Raw genomic sequence first — 19,962 nt, forward strand, 5'->3', positions numbered from 1 at the left:
TATTCAAGACACACAAAGTGCACTCAGGCAGCTAACCCGTGATCTATTAAAAAAAAAAAAAATTAAAAAACGATCTCGGGGAATCCCTTCTGCACATGCTCTTTTACTTAGCACCGCGCCACAGTGTGAAAAAAAAAGCTTCAGTAGCAAAGCATCGATTAGAGTCAGCAACTTGTCAAATCTAGGCGCCGCTTCTGCATTCTAAAGCACTGTCCTCCCTGCTTTACAGCGAATTCCAAAAACGAAACAAAATAACTGAGTTCGAATTCAAATATTTCTCTGGAAAGAACGAATTTCAATGATCTGCAAACTTCAGGCATTCCAAATCTGTCGTCTGCAAGTGCACTCACTTCACAGCTACATACGTAATTCATATGGCATATAATGACGTCTGCCAGTCTCAACTGACTGCCAAGCGAACAAAGGATAAAATCAAACTATCAGAGGCTGTATTCAAGACACGGTCTCTCTGCAAAACGCCTGTTTTCCATTGAAATAACCGCTGCAACAAAAGGGTTCGCCATATTTACCTCTGCATGTTAATATTATTACAATAGCAAAAAAAAATGAATGCAAAACTATGCTAAGATATGGGTGTCATGAATTGCTATCTGCTTGGCTATCTGAACCACTTGTCTCGTACAGCGCTTACATACTAGCCTGTTTCACTCCAACAACTTGACTGACCACACTCATTCCACGGGTGCGGTGCTGGATTCTCGCCCAAGATCCCTGAGTTAGTTCCCTTCACACATAATAGGTTCGGGGTGGAGATTTTTCTAGTCTCCCTAGTTCTAGTCCACGTGTGTGCAGACCTGATAGTGCCTGGACCCTCTTTATGCGTAGACGCATGCAGAAATATCCAGCATGCAAAACCCTTAAAACAGTAAAGCTGTGTACATGGTGGAGTTGATAAAACTGTAATATACTAATATTCATAAAAATGTTACGTGTATGTGTGAGTGTAGATGACACTGAAACCTGAGTGGATGACACAGGAAACGAATGGCAAGCAGCTTTCGGATGGCTCTACTCAGTTTCAGTTTCTCAAGGCGTCATTGCGTTCAGACAAATCCATACACGTCACACCACATCTGCTTGGCAGGTGCCTGACAGCAGCATAACCCAACGGACTTGTCAGGCCTTGAGTGCATGCATATATATATATATATATATATATTTGTGTACCTATCAGAATGGATTTCTTTTTGCAGAAGAATTTTTGCCAGAGGACAATGCTTACTTTTTTATGTAGGTTCTTTTTCAGTGCACCAAGTGTACGCTGCACACGGGATTTTACAATCAAACTTTGGAGAAAAGGCGAGAGCGGGATTCGAACCCAGATCTCACAGACACTGCATAAGTAGATAATCGTCGAACCCTTCTGCCACCTTGTTCCTTTGGATCTACCTAGGTAGGCAGCCTTTTGTGAAAATGACTTCATGCATAATCCAGAAACTAAATCCATTTCGAAGCAATCGGAAGTATTTTGATTCACGGCCACCTCCGAAGAAGGCATAATATGTTCAAACCTCGGCGGGCAAGGTCATGCCCACGGTCTTTTGGGACCAGTGCGGAGTAGTGATGATAGATTTCCTGGCAAAGGGCACAACAGTTACTGGGAAATACTACGCTTCATTGATGCAGATATTGCGGGGGGCCATCAAAACCGATAAACGTGGCAGACTGACCAAAGGTGTCCACGTCTTGCAAGACAACGTCCCGGTTCACATCTCGCTTGTTGCCCATGGAGGGAAGCACGGCCCTGCTGCATGAAATCCTTCTTCGCCCCCTTACTCTGTCTTCCACCTCTTTCCGACCATGAAGTCATTTTTAAGGCCAAACACTTCCTAGACGATGAAACGCTTATTTTCAAGGTCAAGTCGGTGCTTCTGGCGCAACCTGAAGACATCTAGTCCACAAGCAAGGTCCTCACATCTGTATAAAGCAATAGGAGAAGTGTGTCGCCCTTGGTGGTACCTATGTAGAGAAAGACTAACAACTGTGCTAAGTTTCGTTCCTGTCAGTCCATGGGAAGTAGGTCAGGGAAAATCTTTAATGAACATCCTTCGTAGCATCCAATCGGAATCATATCAAATATGCGTATTAGACTGGTTATCCTTCTGCTACTATAATAATATCCCCTTGTTTTGGAAGAATACATATGATCAGTTTTGCGCAAGCTGTAGTTTACTCTGACAGGGTCAGGCCCTAATTTCAGTCCATTGACATGGTTGCAGCAGGTTTTATCCAGAAGAAAATAACCTTCTTGTAGTGAGAATAGAATACAAATCTTTATGGCTTTGTGAATGTTCATTGCGCTTCTTTTTTTCATTTTTCTTTTTTTCTTTTTTTTCGCACAACGATGCACTCACTCATTTGCTTCGTGAGAAGGGATCCAACAAAAAGCAATATTTGTAACATGAATGGTCCAAAAATTAATTACACGACGAATTTCTATTACGAGTTCTGCTCTTGTTCTCAAAGAAAACGATTTTAAAGTTTGTAAGACAGATTTAAATTCGACACAAAAAGCACCTGAAATATAGTAATGTGAGGATTGATTAAATGGTTTAGTCCCATTGATACAGCCATAAGTTCTGCTGTGAAAGTAGAAAAATCTTTGCCATTATGATACTATTTCTCCACTTTTAAATGTGGGATTATAAATGCTGCCCCTACCTGGTTGTTTTCATCTGCTGAACATATGTAAATACCTTAAGGTGATTTGGATAGTTTTCTTGAATGTGAGATAACAAAACACAGAGGGCTGGGCCTTCAGCTTTCTAGTTTTCTTCAAATCTACATGTAAATAATTTAGAAGGTAGCATTGTTCATCTCCCATTTTAAGTATTGTCGTGTATAATAACCGAGGGGCAGTTTGATTCGGGTTTACTCCCGATGTTTAAAAATTTTCAAAGGTATATGGTAGGTACCTATAGTTGTGTGAGGGAGTGAAGAGACTGTACTCTTTTAGGGAAATGGAAGTTTGATTTTAAACAGATCTCAGCAGTATTTGAATTTTGAACTGCTGCACTTCTCAAGATACACTTTATTGATGCAAATTTCATCTGTTCTACACAGGGAAATATTCTAATTAATTTTCTGTGTATGTTTTTGCTGTTGTTGCTCTGGTTTGTTTGTTTTGGTTTGTTTGTTTTTTTAAGTGGAAACGTGAACTGGAACACCAATAGCATGGTTTTATACTTTGAAATTTTATCAACATGTATTTTGGTACTGAAAAAAAATTCTTGTGCATAAGTTAAGTTTTGAGCGTACTAGCGATGTTGCCAAATGGATAATGTCAGAGGCATTCTGACCCCAGTGTTGCCAGCGAACAATCTTTAATAAGCTGAGGCCTTTTCTAGCCTTTGTCACGAGGTATTCCAAGTTGGAATTCAATGTTAATTTTGATGTGAGGTATACACCCAGGAATTTAACCATTTTGTTTATATTCAGTCACTGACCCATCTATTTGAAAAGTAAGTAATGTGTTTGGGTTACAAACAGGATTTAACAGAAAAATGCACTTCTTTCTTGATGTAGAGTCAGCCTATTTTCTGACATAATTAGTCAGCTTATTCAGTTGTTTTTTTTTGTTTTTTTATCGACATAGCTTCTTTTCATAATTGATTGATCGGACAGTTGTTGTTTTCATCGTAACTTTCATCAATATGCATATATCGTATGCATACTGTACCTTTTCAGCATTGTTTGTTTGACAGATCGTGAGTTAAGAAGTTGAAAAGCATTAGTGATATTACTGATCCTTGTGGGATTCCCATGTCAAGTGTGTGTGTGTGTGTGTGTGTGTGTGTGTGTGTGTGTGTGTGTGTGTGTGTGTGTTGGTCTGTGTTTGTGTATGTGTGCTCCAGGAATATGTTGAACAGTGTTGGTAATAGAAGGTAACCCTGACAAACTCCAACAGGTATGGAACTACTCGTTTATATCACCCTGTGTGAGTACTGCACTGGCTGGAGTTTTGTTGTTGGATGGTTTCTGATAACATTTTAATTGATGGCCGATGCTGTTTTGTTTTGTTTCTTTTATTGTGGCCCATAGTGCCTCCTGCCATACTCTGTCAAAGGCCTTCTTGGAATCTATGAAGGTTTGATAGAATTATCTCTCTCTGGTGCAGGAAAATGATTTTCGCAGAGGGTTTGCAGGTTAAAGATCAATTCGATTTTACTTTTCCTTTTAGAAGAATCTGATCTGTTCTTCGGCAATAATGGAATCTGTTTACGGCTTTCATTCTGTTCAAAATCTTAAATGACTATACAGACCGGTATTGATGCATGTGAGTGCTGTATAATTTCCACTGGATGACGGGCATATTGACCCCGCAATCTGTTTCTGACAGCTTTGTAAAGAAAGAAAAGCTGCCTTAAGTTCCAGATAAGTTATGTGAAAAGTTTCCTCTTCTTCTTCCTCCTCCTCTTTCTTCTCGTCCTCCTCCTCCTTCTGCTAAGGTAGTTAGATAGTTGATTAGTTATTTAGTTTGTAGTTGTTAGATGCTTGGATGGTTGGCTGGTCACTCAGTCTATTGGTTGTGTTAGGTATATAGGAAGGTAGGTCGTAGTCTACTAACCTAACGAAAAAAAGAAAAAGAAAGAAAGAAAGAAAAGGAAAAGGAACAACAACGAAAATGTCAAAAATGAAAAGTGCGTATAGAAGCTTTTATTTTTCTTCTTTTCCCTCAACAGTTTAGAACAAAAACGGGTCTGGCCACTTTCATGCACACTTTGATGTATAGAAATATCAATAAAGAGGGGGAAAAAAACAGCAATAAAACATCCTGATTTTTTACATCAAGGTAAAAGACCGAAACTTTCATAACTGATTTAGGTTGAAACAAAAAACTGTAGATATAATCTTGCTCAAGGTTGCTTCCATCGCATCTGATCTGGAGAAGAAGAAGAAGAAAAAAGAAATAAATAATCATACGAAAAGATCATCTTTTCGCCGGTTTGCGTTGTTCTTGTGCGTTTCTGTTTATGTCCGTGTGTATATATGCGTATGCATGTGTGTGTAAAAAACGTTATTAGTTATTTTAAAAAAAAGATGAAGAAGAAAAAAAGGAAACAATAACCCACACACACACACACATCCCCCCCCCCCCTCTGCCCCTCCTCCCCATCCCCCCCCACCCCCCTTTTTTTTCTTTTTTTTTTTTAACGATAACAAAATGCAAAAACATTTCCCTACTGGCAGTAGAATGATGGCAGTCAATGATCATTGTAAGGCTAGGGTTCTGCCATTCTAAATCGCCTATTCCCGATTTGCCTGTCACCAAATTTGGTTTTCCCGATTAACCTATTCCCAGTTCACCTATGTACTTAGTTCTGTCTTTGTGTGTGTCAGTGTTTGGATTGCACGCTCGTGCGCCTGTATATGTGGGTATGTAGTGTGTGTGTGTGTGTGTGTGTGTGTGTGTGTGTGTGTGTGTGTGTGTGTGTGTGTTTGAGAGAGAGAGGGTGGAAGAGAGAGGTGAATAGGCTAAGCGGGTAGGCGAAACAGGACGAGGAGGTCACTGAGGGTGGCTGTACGATCAAAGAGGAGGCGGAACGGCAATAGGTTAATCGGACCTGCTCCGCTACACCTCCGCTACAGAGTAACACACCATTGCTTATCGTCCGGCCGACCTCACAAGTCAAACTACAAAACTCTGCCGAGGACCACCTTCCCCCCTCCCCCCCACCCACCTCAGATTACAGCAACAAACAAATCGTTGATAAAGGGGAAATTACAAAACAACAACAAAAAAACACACATTTAAAAAGTCATAATTCTAAAGGCAGCAAACAACAATGCAGACAGGACGGCTAGTGCCCATGCAAGCGTTAACAATATTACTACCGCCTAATCGCCAGAGCAAAAACAGCACAAATGGTGCATCATAGACTGTTCAGGAAAAGAGAAAAAACGTGTCAGAGGAGCATTTGGTCGGCAACACGGTCTGGCTGTTCGTCGGGATCTGTCGTATCACTCCAGGGGGTTGAGAAAGCTTCCGACCCAGCGACGTCTGTCGAAGTCAGCTTCTGGGAACTGAACGAAAAAACAAAACAAAACAAACAAGAAAGGCAAGGCCTTCAAGACTCACTGGTAATACACTTTAAAAAAAAAAAAATCTAATCGTTAAAATGTATTCTGTATTTGTTATTATGAAGCTTCGGGTAAAAATAAAAAAAAAATAAAAGAAAAAAAAAAGTCCTGACGGCAGATTCGAACCTCGCGTTTTCGGGTGAGAAGAAACTGTGTCTTACCCATTACACTATCGTGGCTCTTTAACTGATGTTTTAAAATGTAATATTTAAACATGCTTTTTTAAGGGCGATAAATCGTTTGCGGTATTCGCAGTTTAGTTACACCCGCCGGGAATGTACTGAGTACGACACGGTTGATTCAATTTCTCTTTTATGTTCATTCTAGTTTTATAGTTTTAAAGTTGATATATGAAAGTTGAGTATTTTGTTAAACTAACAACATGTAGGGCCAAGTAAAAGTACTTCGATCCTAAACGTCGTATGAAGTGAAAAGGACTTCATTTTGAGAAAAATCAGATCAAGGGTACTGACTCTCATGGTTTATTATTTTTAACTGTGAATTCCGACTGATTTTGTTGATATTTTTATCGTGGCAGTTTGTGGGATAATCCAGTAAGTGATGAGGCGTTCACAAATCTTTCTCTGAATAAATATTTAACGGTCTCCTTCTCCAACCTTCCATCACATGTTATAGTGTATTGTTGATTGAATATAGGATTGAACGGGCAGATCAACAACTTGAAACAAAATGGCATCCTTCGTTCGCGAGGAATATGAGCACGCGCTTTGAATATGTATAAATATGTGTACGCAACTGATTTTTGCCCATGACCTTCAGGGCTCAGCCAGCAGATCTATAAAGTCCACTCGTAGTGTTGACTTGAGTATTTTCCGAAAACGACCACTTGGGTGAATTAACATAGTGAAGTCCTGTACACTGAGAGTAAAACACAAGCTTTTTATGTATTGAGTATAATTTCAAAATTTAATGTTTAAGATGATAAAGATCAGTTTAAAGCAAATTAACCCCCCAGCATTAATTACAGATTAATTTCCCTTTTTTACTACCTGCACCAAAGACATGCAAAATAAATATAACTTCCATGCTTAGCAAAAGAAGTTCCTGTTTGCTATAATAATATCATTAGGCCAGAAAGCCCATTATTCTTTTAAATTGATATTTATGTGAAGGAATTCTGGCGCGACCTTCGAAATCTACTGATTTAAAATGTACAAAACCCTTCGTCTAATATAAATCAATTAGTTGCTGTGGAATTCAGATTGTGCATTTAAATGTTAATGATTAAGCTTTCTTCTCATGTACCGCTTTCCGTGTCTAAGTTACAGGCATGCGATGGTACAAAACGTCTGACAGCATTTCGGCCCCACAAAACTATCCTTTCTTAAAATCACTGGAATCCGTCAATGCCGATTTGAGCAAAATATGCTTTACAATACCTTGACATTTTTACAGCGTGTTTTGCAGATGTCTACATTTCTGTTATCGATCTGATTCATATCATACATGTATAATTGGTTTGTGGTCTGTTTAACCGAAGTATTACATTGCCGATCACAAGTGCCAAAAGCACCAACAAGCGCTGTCAGCACGGGAGCAGTCCGTTGAGTTTCCTCCTAAATTTTGACATTAACTAAAAATCTTTTGAAGCAGATTCTATAGACAATTTTTATATGGTTGGAAACTCAGGATTTTGAGTTATTTAATTGTTACAATTATATAAAATATTGCGACGTATCGATTGTTGTAATGTACAGAAATACAAAACGAACTCGTTGAAACTGAATTTGGTTCAGTAACTTTTTGTTTACAGTTTTTAACTACATTATTCTGCTAGAAAATGGTTTAGCTCAAGAAAATGCTCGTCTTTTGCAGTTTTGTGTGATATGCAATATGTTTTTTTGTTATTTCCCGGAGCCTAAAGTCAGACAACGCTAAATTTGGCCCCTTAATGCCCGCGCAATGGGAGGACCAATTCTGTGAGTCGCAGCACGGTGCTGGCTTTGCGGTTCGGTGGAACTGAATAATAAGATGTGAGCCAGTGCCAACCAACGCACCGTTTTCCCCTGAGTCTAGCTTGCCTGGCTGCGAATCTCCTCTGCAAAAATATCTTCTACCTGTCTTCACTTTCTCACACGTGACCACCTTACCATCCCATCACATCATCATCATCATTATAACCATCACCATTATCTGAAGCATGGCATCAATGTTAATATCATCACCACGTAGGCCTACCATCATCATCATAACCTCCAACAAGGTGCCAATCTGTTATCATCATGATCATCATCATCAACATCACCATCACCATTACCTCAAACATGTCATCAATCTCTTCTGTGGTGTAGTTGAGATGCAGCCCCGGAACATCCCTGCTGTAAAAGACCATCATGGCCAAAATGTTGCGCCGCCAGTTGCGGCAGCGGTTCCCGTCGTCAGCAAAGGCTTCTGCCACGCAGCCGTAGAAGTGGAGCATGATCCTGGTGATGCCAATCAGTCAAGAACAGTCAAGATGCAGCTCACAGTTTCAGTTTAAGTTTCTCAAGAATGTGTAACTGCACTCAGCCAAACCCATATACGCTGCACCACATCTGTTAGGCAGATGTGTGAACCAACGCGCTTAGTCAGGCCTTGAGTTCATGTGTACATATTTGTGGACCTATCACACTGGATTTCTTCTGCAGAATTTCGCAAGAGGACAACACTTTTATTGCCATGGGTTCTTTTTCAGTGCGCCAATTGCGTGCTGCATATGGGACATCAGTTTATCTTCCCATCCGACTGACTAGACGCTCAGTTTGATTTTCCAGTCAAACTTGGGAGAAAGGCTGAGAGCGGGATTCGAACCCAGACCCTCATGGACTCTATATTGACAGATGAGCGTCTAGAGTATGACCATTCATTAAAAATATGCATAACATAAATTCTGCTAATACAATTGACGTTGAACGGAGGTGAATGGGCCGGGGGGGGGGGGGGGGACCATATATCTCCAATCCCTCACACAAATACACATGTCAGTCAACACAAGCCATGATACGTATCGTGAAGCAGGTGTTTTTTCGTTTGTTTGTTTGTTTTTTCTTCGTTATATGTATAGTTTCGTATGGTGATACTGGTAATATGAACTGCATTGAATGGCATTGTTTTATATTTCATTGGATGTGTTAACCTGAAAATAACAATTGTATGATGTGTTCCACTGTATAAATCTTAATCACAACAGACAGTTACACACACACACACACACACACACACACACACACACACACACACACACACACACACACACACACACACACACACACACACACACACACTCCGATCCCCCTCCACCACCACCCCATCCTCCTCCACAGACCTATACCCACACCCACACAATCACCTCACCTCTGGAGAACAGGAGCGAGTTCCCTCACAGTGGCCGAATCCATGTAGGAACGAAGACTTCGGAAGTCCGCAAAGTTTTCTCGTCGTGTGGCTTCCTCGAAACATTCTTGATCTCTACGACGTCTTCTCCTGTTTCTCCGGCACGAACGGTCGTGAGCTACATCATCATCGGTCAGTCTGCCCAACACTGCAACGGGCCATTAACAATGATGATGATGATGGTGGTGGTGTTGATGTCCATGATTGTTATGTCCTAACAACGGCACTTTATGTCTTTGTCTTATAATCCTGGCTAGGTCCTACTTACAATACTGCATGTTTATATCCTACTCGCAATAATGCAGGTCTATGTCCTACTAACAACGATATTTTGTCTATGTTCTACCTACAGTACTGTATGTCTATGTCCTGCTCATAATATGTCTACAGTCTATATAAATTTTATGTGTCTGAGTCCTTCTCCCAATACTCCATTTCTGTCTCATTATACTATATGTCTATTTTCTACTTACAATACTGTATGTCTATGTCCTACTCACAATACTGCATGACTATGTCATACTTACAATATGTTATCTTCCTACTTGCAATACTGTATGACTATGTCCTACTTAAAATACTGTATGTCTGTGTCCCACTTACAATACGATATGTCTATGTCCTACTTTCAATACAGTATATCCTACTTAAAGTTCTATATATCCATGTCATATAATACTGCATGTCTGTGTTCTACTCCCAGTACGATATGTCTATGTCCTTCTCACAATAATGCATGTCATTGTCCTACTGACAATAAGTATGTCTATATCCTACATACAATATTGTATGTCTAAATCCTACTTACAGTACTCTATGTCTGTGTCTAATAGTACTGTATGTCTGTTTTGCTTACAATACTGTATGTCTATGTCCTACTTTCGATATATTATGTCTATGTTCTACTCACAATACTGCATGTCTATGTCCTACTTGCATTATGTCATCATCCTACTAACAATACTGCATGTCTATATCCTACCTTTGATACAGTATGTCTGTGTCCTACTCACAATATTGCATGTCTATGTCCTACTTTTGATACAGTATGTCTGCGTCCTACTTAAAATACAGTTTGTCTATGCCCTACTTACAATATGTTTAATTCCTTCTTTCAGCACATTATATCTATGTCTTACTTACAATACTGTAAGTCTATGTCCTGCTAACAATACTGTATGTCTACATCCTACTTACAATCCAGTATGCATATACCTATAGCACAGTGTGTGTGTCCTACTTATAATTCTGTTTGTTTGTGTCCTAGTTACAGTATGTCTCTGCCATAATTACTGTACAGTATGTCTATAACCTACTTACATTACTGTATGTCAATGTCTTATAATACATCCCTACTTTCAGTGCTGTATGTTTATGAGCCACTTACAGAACAGTAGGTGCATGACCTACTTACAGCACAGTATATCTGTGTCCTACTAACAATACTGCATGTCGCACTCACAGTATTGTTTTCCTAAGTCCTGCTTATAATACAGTATTTCTGTGACTTACTTCTGATTCGGAATGTCTATGTCTGTATACTTTACGTTTATGTTCTACTTACAATACTGTATGTCTATGTCCTACTTTAAGTGATGGCCTAGAGGTAACGCGTCCGCTTAGGAAGCGAGAGAATCTGAGTGCGCTGATTCGAATCACGGCTCAGCCGCCAATATTTTCTCCCCCTCCACTAGACCTTCAGTGGTGGTCTGGACGCTAGTCATTTGGATGAGACGATAAACCGAGGTCCTGTGTGCAGCTTGCACCCAGCGCACGTAAAAGAACCCACGGCAACAAAAGGGTTATTCCTGGCAAAATTCTGTAGAAAAATCCACTTCAATAGGAAAAACAAATAAAACTGCACTCAGGAAAAAAAATACAAGAAAAAAAAGGGGTGGCGCTGTAGTATAGCGAGGCGCTCACCCTGGTGAGAGCAGCCCGAATTTCACACAGAGAAATCTGTTGCGATAAAAAGAAATACAAACAAATACCAATACTTTCAATGCTGTTTGTCTTCGTCCAACTTAAAATACACATTTGTTTAACTGACAATATGTCTGTGTCCTACTTACAACACGGTATATTTTTTTTCTACTTACAATACTGTATGTCTGTGTCCAACTTAAATTACTGTATGTCTGTGACCTACTTACAGTAAAGTATGTCTATGTCCTACTTCAAACACAGTGTGTCTATATAATCTATGTCCTTCTTACTGCACAGTATGTCTATGTCCCACTCACAGAACAGTAAGTTTATGTCAAACTAACAGCACAGTACATCTATGTTCTACTTACAATTCTGTATGTCTATGTCCTACGTCAGTACAATAGCACAGTACGTCAATGTCCTACTTATAGCACACTATGTCTATGTCCTGCTTGCAACACAGTATGTCTATGCCCTACTTACAGCACAGTACGTCCATGTCCTACTTATAGCACAGTATGTCTATGTCCTGCTTGCAGCTCAGTATGTCTATGCCCTGCTTACAGCACAGTATGTCTATATCCTGCTTGCAATACAGTATGTCTATGCTCTACGTACAGCCCAGTACGTCTATGTCCTACTTATAGCACAGTATGTCTATGTTCTGCTTGCAACACAGTATTCTATGCCCTACTTACAGCACAGTATGTCAATGCCCTCTTACAGCACAGTATGTCTATGTCCTGCTTACAACACAGTATGTCTATGTCCTGCTTACAGCACAGTATGTCTATGCCCTACTTACAGCACAGTATGTCTATGTCTTACGTACAATGCTCCATCCAGGGACTGATGTCCGTTCCGTTGGGCGTGCAGATAGTGCCGGTGTTCTGGGAAAGTCCGATCAGGTACTGTCTTTCCACAGGGTCACAGTCACTGACCGCTTCCGCAAAGCATGTCCTCACCGCTGGCTTCAACTTTCTTTGGACATGATAATGATAATAATGATAAGAAGAAGAAGAAGAAGACACACACACACACACACACACACACACACACACGCACGCACGCACGCACGCACACGCACGCACGCACGCACGCACACACACACACACACACATACAACCTACCTACACACGTCGGTGACATAACCACGCAGGTTTTCCACACTGGGCTGCCTCATCAACCGACGTTGTTTTCTGTCAATATTCCGGGAAACCTTTCTGGTTTCTGGGCATCTACTTTCCATGTAAAACTGAATCACCTCCTGACCATTGGTGCAGTTCTCTCCCTGGATCCTGCTGCTGCTTGCTACCGCTTGAGCAGAGAAACACAATAATTCATGATCAATGAGTGCATGAGCAACATTGTTCTCCATCCACACTGAACAGGGACCCGAGGAAAGAAAAAAAAAAACACTGGAAAAGAAAATCAGGCACACCGCTAGTCACACTGATTCACAAAACTTTTCGGCAGAGGAAAAAAAAAAAGCCTCACACACACACACACACACACACACACACACACACACACACACACACACACACACACACACACATACACACATATGTATGTATATATAAAACAGTTCTGAATGACGAAACTGAGGACAGTCCACCCTTTTGGCCGAAACAACCTACAACTGGATATCTGAATTCGAAAACCTGAAAGCTGTGTTTGACAATGGCGATGGATCAGTTCCAGAGACAGAACGGTGTGAATGCTAACTTGTATGACAACAACAACAACTACTACTACAAGGACGACGACAATGACTTCGACTACTACTACCACCACCACAACAACTACCACAACTACATCCACTTCCAAGACAGCAGCAACAACAACCACTACAACTAAGGCGACGACATCGACGACGATGACGACAACGATGAATGCTACAAATACTACTAGTTGTGGGCGTGGAGGTGACGCTGGTTCTGGTTATGGTGATATATATCCTGCTATTTTATTTCATTCAGTTTTTTCTTTTCTTTTCTTTTATCTTATTTAATTTTTTCTATTTTATCAGTTGTTCAAGGATGTAAAAATTCATCCCATTCCCTTTCTTTCCCCTCGTCAGAATACAACCCATTGTTTTCAACAATTTAATTGTTTATGACTGTATTCCCCAGACCCCTTTTTTCTTTATTTTAAAGAATTTATTATTACCATAAACATTATTATTGTCATTATCATATTTTTTTCTTTTTAATTAAAGCAAAATTGTTTTATTTTTCCAAAACATCTATTTATTTTTCTTTATTTATCTATCATTGCTTTTTTTCTTATTTCATTTTTTAGTTCTTGTTATTATTTATCGCTTTATTTTATCAGCTCTGGGCGAAACTTGGCAGTAGTGAATTTTCATCACAATATGTACGTCATGGTGGGCTTGCGTCATAATAGCTGCGTAAGTGTGACACTGGTAACATGTAACCAACTAATCCCTTCAAAGGAACGTGGAATATTTGACAGATTGATGTGTTTGTTTTTCTGTTTTCTTTTTTCTCTTCACACACACACACACACACACACACACATATATATATATATATATATATATATATATATATTATTATTATTAGAGAGAGAGAGAGAGAGAGAGAGAGAGATACTGCTTCCGGTGACAACGATGACCCCTCAGTGGCAGCGAAGCGGTAACACCGTTTAAATCATATTTTGGTATATCTCGGGCATTGAAAATTTTCTTTCAAGTCCGAGATAAAGGAGACATTCCCATCGCCTCAAAAACACTGTAATATATGTCCGTTTTTATAGATCTGCAGAGATCCGTGTCCAACAACTCACTGAGAAACAACGACACCATCCATTCACTTTCTTTTTTCTGTTCATTCTAGTTAATTCAGTATCCACTTTAAAACATTCATATGCAGTAAACAAGTTAATGTTTATTTCATAAATTCTTTAAATTCGGTGGTAAAGTAGACGTTGCCATGGTGTCAGGCTTTGCAACATGTTTTGTCAAGATCTGTGGCACTGAGCAGTGCCGTGTAGACGATGCTGACCTTAACTCAGTGAAATGGTCAATTCACATCTTCTTTTCTGATCATTTTAGCTAATTCAGTGTCCACTTTAGAATATTCATATGCAGCAAACACACTAATAATGTAGTTAGTATCACTGTACGTTTTCTGTCCAGAATGTGTATTTCTTTGCTTTTAATTGCAAACAAGAAAAAAAACGGCGTCATAACGTATTCTCACCAGACAATAGGGCAGCTGCATACGGGTAACAGCAGTTTTCGGGATCCAAAACGAAGATCAACGAACTAAACTGTTAATGATTAGAAAATACGGCTAAATTTGGGAGACGTACAACCTATTATTGGTATGACTGCGAAGATTTTTTTCTGCTATGTTTAAGCCAAATTTGGTATTGGCAGACAAAGTACTTCCAGAGAAAATGGCAATGTTAAAGTTGACTACACACACACACACACACACACACACACACACACAAGTTTTACCTGTGATGGCAAAAACCACCAGAAGAACGGCGAAATACGGCTTCATCTTCTTGGTGTGACTGGTCTCAAGTTTACCGTTCAGAACAGTCAGACAAACTTGCCCACTAACGCTCTTCTTCTCTTTGCCACTGGTTTCTCTCTCAACGATTCTCTTTTTCAGTGGCGCTCCACACAGTAGCGCACGCAGTCAGTTTTATACCGTCCTGTCAGCGTATCCATTGCGACGTAATCTCGTCATTATTGTCATTTCAGTTCTACAACTCACGCAATCGACTGCAATTTCGTGATTTGAAAAGTAAACCGTGAGTGCTTTGCTCTTTGGAAAACTGACATTTTGCCGGCAACGGTGTCCTTGGAAATGGACGTGGTGAAGTGGTGGTCTAGTGGTCATGCGCCCGATTCAGTGCGACACAAATGTCCACGGGTTCCAGTCCCACATGAAGACCGTGCTTTTTTTTCTCCACCCTTCCTCACTCTCTGCTAGACTTGAGTCGATACACAGAGGTCCTGTATGCAGCATGCCCAGGAAGCAGGAAAAGTGTGCAGTGATGGCCTAGAGGTAACGCGTCCACCTAGGAAGTGAGAGAATCTGAGCGCACTGGTTCGAATCACGGCACAGTCGCAAGTGTTTTCTCCCCCTCCACTAGACCTTGAGTGGTTGTCTGAACGCTAGTCATTCAGATGAGATTATAAACTGAGGTCCCGTGTGCAGCATGCACTTAGCGCACGTAAAAGAACCCACGACAACAAAAGGGTTGTTCCTGGCAAAATTCTGTAGAAAAATTCACTTCGATAGGAAAACAAATAAGAAAAACTGCATGCAGGAAAATAATACAAAAAAAATAGGTGGCGCTCTCAGTGTAGCGACGTGCTCTCCCTGGGGAAAGCAGCCCCAATTTCACACAGAGAAATCTGTTGTGACAAAAATCAGTAATAGATTATTATACAATACAAGAACTCCCACGGCAACGAAAAATAATTGCTGATGATAACATAGGCCTACTTTTGAGGTCCTGTATGAAGTGATATGCACAGACAGCATCAAAACGGTTGTCCCTGGCATTCAAACAACAGCAAAAAAGGGAATTCATTTTAAAAACATTTTATTCTAGATGTGCACAAGGGGCTTAAAATGGTTTGAACTGCCATAAGGATGGACTTTATTTTTATGACGAATGCCACCATATCCAATCTGAGCAGAAAATCACCTCAAATCATTATGTGGGCTCTCCATGCCTCTCTTGAGAGCACCACCTTTTTTTTCTTCCCTTTTCCTGCCTGCAAGTGTATTAGTTTTCCCATCAAAGTGGATTCTTCTACAGTAGTTTATCGGGGACAACCCTTTTTGTTGCCGCGGGTTCTTTTACGTGCATTATGTGCATGCTGCACACGGAATGTCGGTTCATGATCTCATCCGAATGACGAGCGTCCAGACCACCACTCAAGGTCTGGTGGAGGGGGAGAAAATACTGGTGACTGTGGGATTCGAACCATTGCGCTCAGATTCTCTCAGTTTCTAAGTGGACACGTTACCACTAGGCTAACACTCACCTCCGGATTTGGGAGTGGAGGGAGGGCCGGTCAGATGGAAAAAGCAAGTAGGGTAATAGGCATGAATATGTAAGCCATCACAAACCGAAAATGTTCTTATTGAAGATTTTTTTTTTTAAATTTATTTTATTTTATTTATTTATTTTATTATAGGTTTGGAGATAGTGCTGCTGAAATCTGTCTAAAAAAAAGAAAAGAAAAAAAAAAGAAGCAGAGCCGCGTGCCGCACTGACATTTTGCGCGAACTAGCTGCATAGCAGACACAATAAATTTTGGTGACACGAGTCGTCACTAAAAATAATAACTACAATTACTATGTGCTGGATTACAGTCGATTTATCCAGACTAGAAACAGTCACGAGGTTTGGCGATTTGATGTTTTGTTCGTGTTTGAAATTTCCTCCACTCCTGGGTCAATCGCTCCAATAATCTCTCTGTATCTGCCTCTCTCCTTCTCCATCATACACACACACACACACACACACACACACACACACACACACACACACACACACACACACACACACACACACACACACACACACACACACTGACATTCAGACATTGACAACATACACGCACGCGCGCGCGTTATCGTTACTTTCATCCATATGCATATATTGTCTGCATACTGCACCTTTTCAACATTTCATCAAGATTTGTGAAAGATCGCGAGTTAACATGTTGAAAAGTATTGGTGTTATTCCTGATCCTCGTGGGATTTTCATGTCAATTATGTGTGTGTGTGTGTGTGTGTGTGTGTGTGTGTGTGTGTGTGTGTGTGTGTGTGTGTTATATGTGTGTCTGTTTTTGTTTGTGTATGTGTACTCCTGGAATATGTTGAACAGTGTGGGTAACAGAAAGCAACCCTGACAAACTCCAACAAGGTATGGAACCACTCCTCAATAGCACCCTGTGTGAGTGTTGCACTGAGTTTTGTTGTTGGATGGTTTTGATAAGATTTTGGCCGATGCTACTTCGTATTGTTTCTTTTATTGTGGCCCATAGTGCTTGCTACCAGACTCTGTCAAACACCTTCTTGAAGTCATGAAGGTGTGGCAGAACTCTCTTTGGTGCAAGAAACTGGGTTTTTTTGGTGTTTTTGTTGTTGTTTATTTGTTTGTTTGTTTTTTGCAAAGGGTATGCAGGTTAAAGATCTATTCGATGGTACTGTTTATGACTGTCAATCTTTCAAAATGACTGTTGCCCATGGTATTGATGCATGTGACTGCAGTATGATTTTTCCATTGGATGACGGGAATGTTCACTCTGCAATTTTTTTTCTGAAAGCTTTGATATGCTGCCTTAAGTTCCAGATAAGTTATTTGAAAAGTTTCCTCCTCTTCTTCCTCCTTCTCGTCCTCCTTCTGCTAAGTTAGTTAGATAGTTGGTTATTTTCTTAGTTTGCTAGTTGTTAGCTGCTTGTATAACTAAACAGTCTGTCGGTTGTGTTAGGTGTGTAGGCGTGGCGCTCTACACAGCAGCGCGAGTAATCAGTTTTATACCGTCCTGTCAGCGTACCCATTGCGACGTACGTAATCTCGTCATTGTTGTCATTTCAATTCTAAAGTTCTGCGCAATTTCACGCAATCGACTGCAATTTCGTGGTTTGAAAAGAAAACCGTGAGTGCTTTGCTCTTTGGGAAACTGACAATTTGCGGACACAGGTGTCCCTGGAAATGGAGGTGGTGGAGTGGTGGCCTAGTGGTCATGCACCTGACTCAGTGCGACGCGAATGTCCACGGGTTCGAGTCTCATATCTGGACTGGGATTTTATTTATTTTTTAATTTTTTTATCTCCTTAGAGATTTTTTTTAATTAAACTACTGAAACAGAACCATGCTGTTCGTTTTTCAAGGATTGTACAATGGAACGGACTACGAATTTTGGGATGAGCGTTCGCGATACGAAATCTGAAACTGAATCTGCATTCAGTTTTCTTTGCTCAGAAATTGATTGTGAACGTGAAGGATTATCCTGAACAGCCATTCACTATTCGTCGACGAAACGATTGCTTGGAAAGGATTAAAGATGCCTTTGTAAACGGGCATAATATTCTGAAAGAAATGCCGGATACAGTGACATGCTCCAGCGCAATTCACATTTAGAATGCACATGCCACACGTCGGAGAGATACTGACACTGTGTAATGTCATAAGCAGAAATGTCATAGTGACATGACAGTTCGCAATTTCATGGGTATTGCCAAAGAAAAATAAAGAACCATGAGCAGAGAGAGAGAGAGAGAGGGAGGGGTGGGTGGGTGGGGGTGGGGTGGGTAGAGATATAGAGAACAACGACAAATAAAAGCTATTTCCCTATCCATGAAATAATCATCACATATTGCTGCCACTGATGAACCCAGTCAATGCATTTTGATGTTTATGGTGCAAAAGGCAGAGGGCAAACAAACATTCCAGACAGTCAGAAACGTGGCGCTCCACCTTTGGGGGAGGGGGCGGGGTGATGGAGGAGAGGTTGCTGCAGTTGGGGTGGGGTGGGGGTGAAGGGTGGTGGTGAAGGGGTTGTGTTGGGGGTAGAGGGGAGGGGGCGGGGTGGAGGAGAGGTTGCTGCAGTTGGGGTGGGGTGGGGGTGAAGGGTGGTGGTGAAGGGGTTGTGTTGGGGGTAGAGGGGAGGGGGGGGGGGTTGTATTGGTGGGGGAAGGGAAGTTGTGGAGATGGGGGAGCTGAAAGGCAAGAATGTGCTAACAGTTTTACCCCCGACCCCCACCTCCCTCTCCTTGGATGCATTCAAGGCCATGAATGAGATTGTTGCCAATTTCACAGGGGTGCCCTTTCGGCGTTTTGTGTCCAAGTGACAACTGTCGATATGATAGGGGCGTTACTAGTGTGGCAATGTGGATTATGTGTGTGCGCCCCCCCTTCCACCCCACCTCATCCCCCGACCCCCACCCACCCCCACCCCCTTCCTCCCTTCGATTCATTTGGGTCACACGATTGTTGGTAATTTTCCCATGTGAGCGCGGGCTTTAATGATAAGCATATAAAGTTGAAGAGGAAAGGAGGCAGGAGGAGGAGGAGGGTGTGGAGGGGGTAAGATAGGGGGGGGGGGAAGTAAAGATTGGAAGACCACCACTTGGTTTTTATGTAACCCTCTCAGTTATGTGGCAACCGCCACCATGGAGTTTCTCTCCTATTGACAGAAAAAAAAAGAAAAAAAGCCAGAATCCCGCCAAATGGACTGATCGTTCATGTCAAGCAGGGCATTCTACCACAGACACAGTCAAGCCTCCGAAAAGATGGCGCAACTGTGATCACATGATCTTCTTCGGCTCCAGGAGAAGTTTTTTTTGGGAGCAAAACCAGAAACTGTTGACAACATTTATTTGATCTCATGAAGGCCTTTGACATTTTTCAATCGTCGGGGATCTGCGATGAAGAGCAGCAACTAGATAATGAAAGCCCGAAAAGTCCAGAGTGGCTGAGAAGATATACAAGTGTATGTCTGTGTGTCGTGTGAGTGCATGTGTGCGTGAG

At 41.0% G+C, this 19,962-nt stretch overlaps 1 protein-coding gene across 1 annotated transcript; it reads right to left on the reverse strand.

Annotated features, from left to right (window-relative positions):
* Positions 1 to 5,397: 5,397 nt before the first annotated feature.
* LOC143276473 (uncharacterized) lies at positions 5,398 to 15,088 on the reverse strand. Its single transcript, XM_076580983.1, has 6 exons — positions 14,915 to 15,088; positions 12,555 to 12,741; positions 12,257 to 12,405; positions 9,457 to 9,643; positions 8,381 to 8,546; positions 5,398 to 6,045 (listed from the first exon to the last, which is right to left on the reverse strand). The coding sequence occupies exons 1-6, from the start codon at positions 14,958 to 14,960 to the stop codon at positions 5,983 to 5,985; spliced, it is 798 nt and encodes a 265-aa protein (XP_076437098.1). The 5' UTR covers positions 14,961 to 15,088; the 3' UTR covers positions 5,398 to 5,982.
* Positions 15,089 to 19,962: the final 4,874 nt, after the last annotated feature.

Source organism: Babylonia areolata, chromosome 32 (genome assembly GCF_041734735.1).
Source record: "Babylonia areolata isolate BAREFJ2019XMU chromosome 32, ASM4173473v1, whole genome shotgun sequence".
In the NCBI taxonomy this organism is placed as follows: Eukaryota; Metazoa; Mollusca; class Gastropoda; order Neogastropoda; family Buccinidae; genus Babylonia; species Babylonia areolata.

What these genes read in the sequence shown, in the direction of transcription:
- LOC143276473 (XM_076580983.1), bottom strand. Translation starts at nt 14,960, where the DNA reads ATGAAGCCGTATTTCGCCGTTCTTCTGGTGGTTTTTGCCATCACAG. An exon ending in GGTGGTTTTTGCCATCACAG is followed by an intron (nt 12,742 to 14,914) that starts GTAAAACTTGTG and finishes TCTCTGCTCAAG; the next exon opens with CGGTAGCAAGCAGCAGCAGG. An exon ending in CAGTCCCTGGATGGAGCATT is followed by an intron (nt 9,644 to 12,256) that starts GTACGTAAGACA and finishes GGCCCGTTGCAG; the next exon opens with TGTTGGGCAGACTGACCGAT.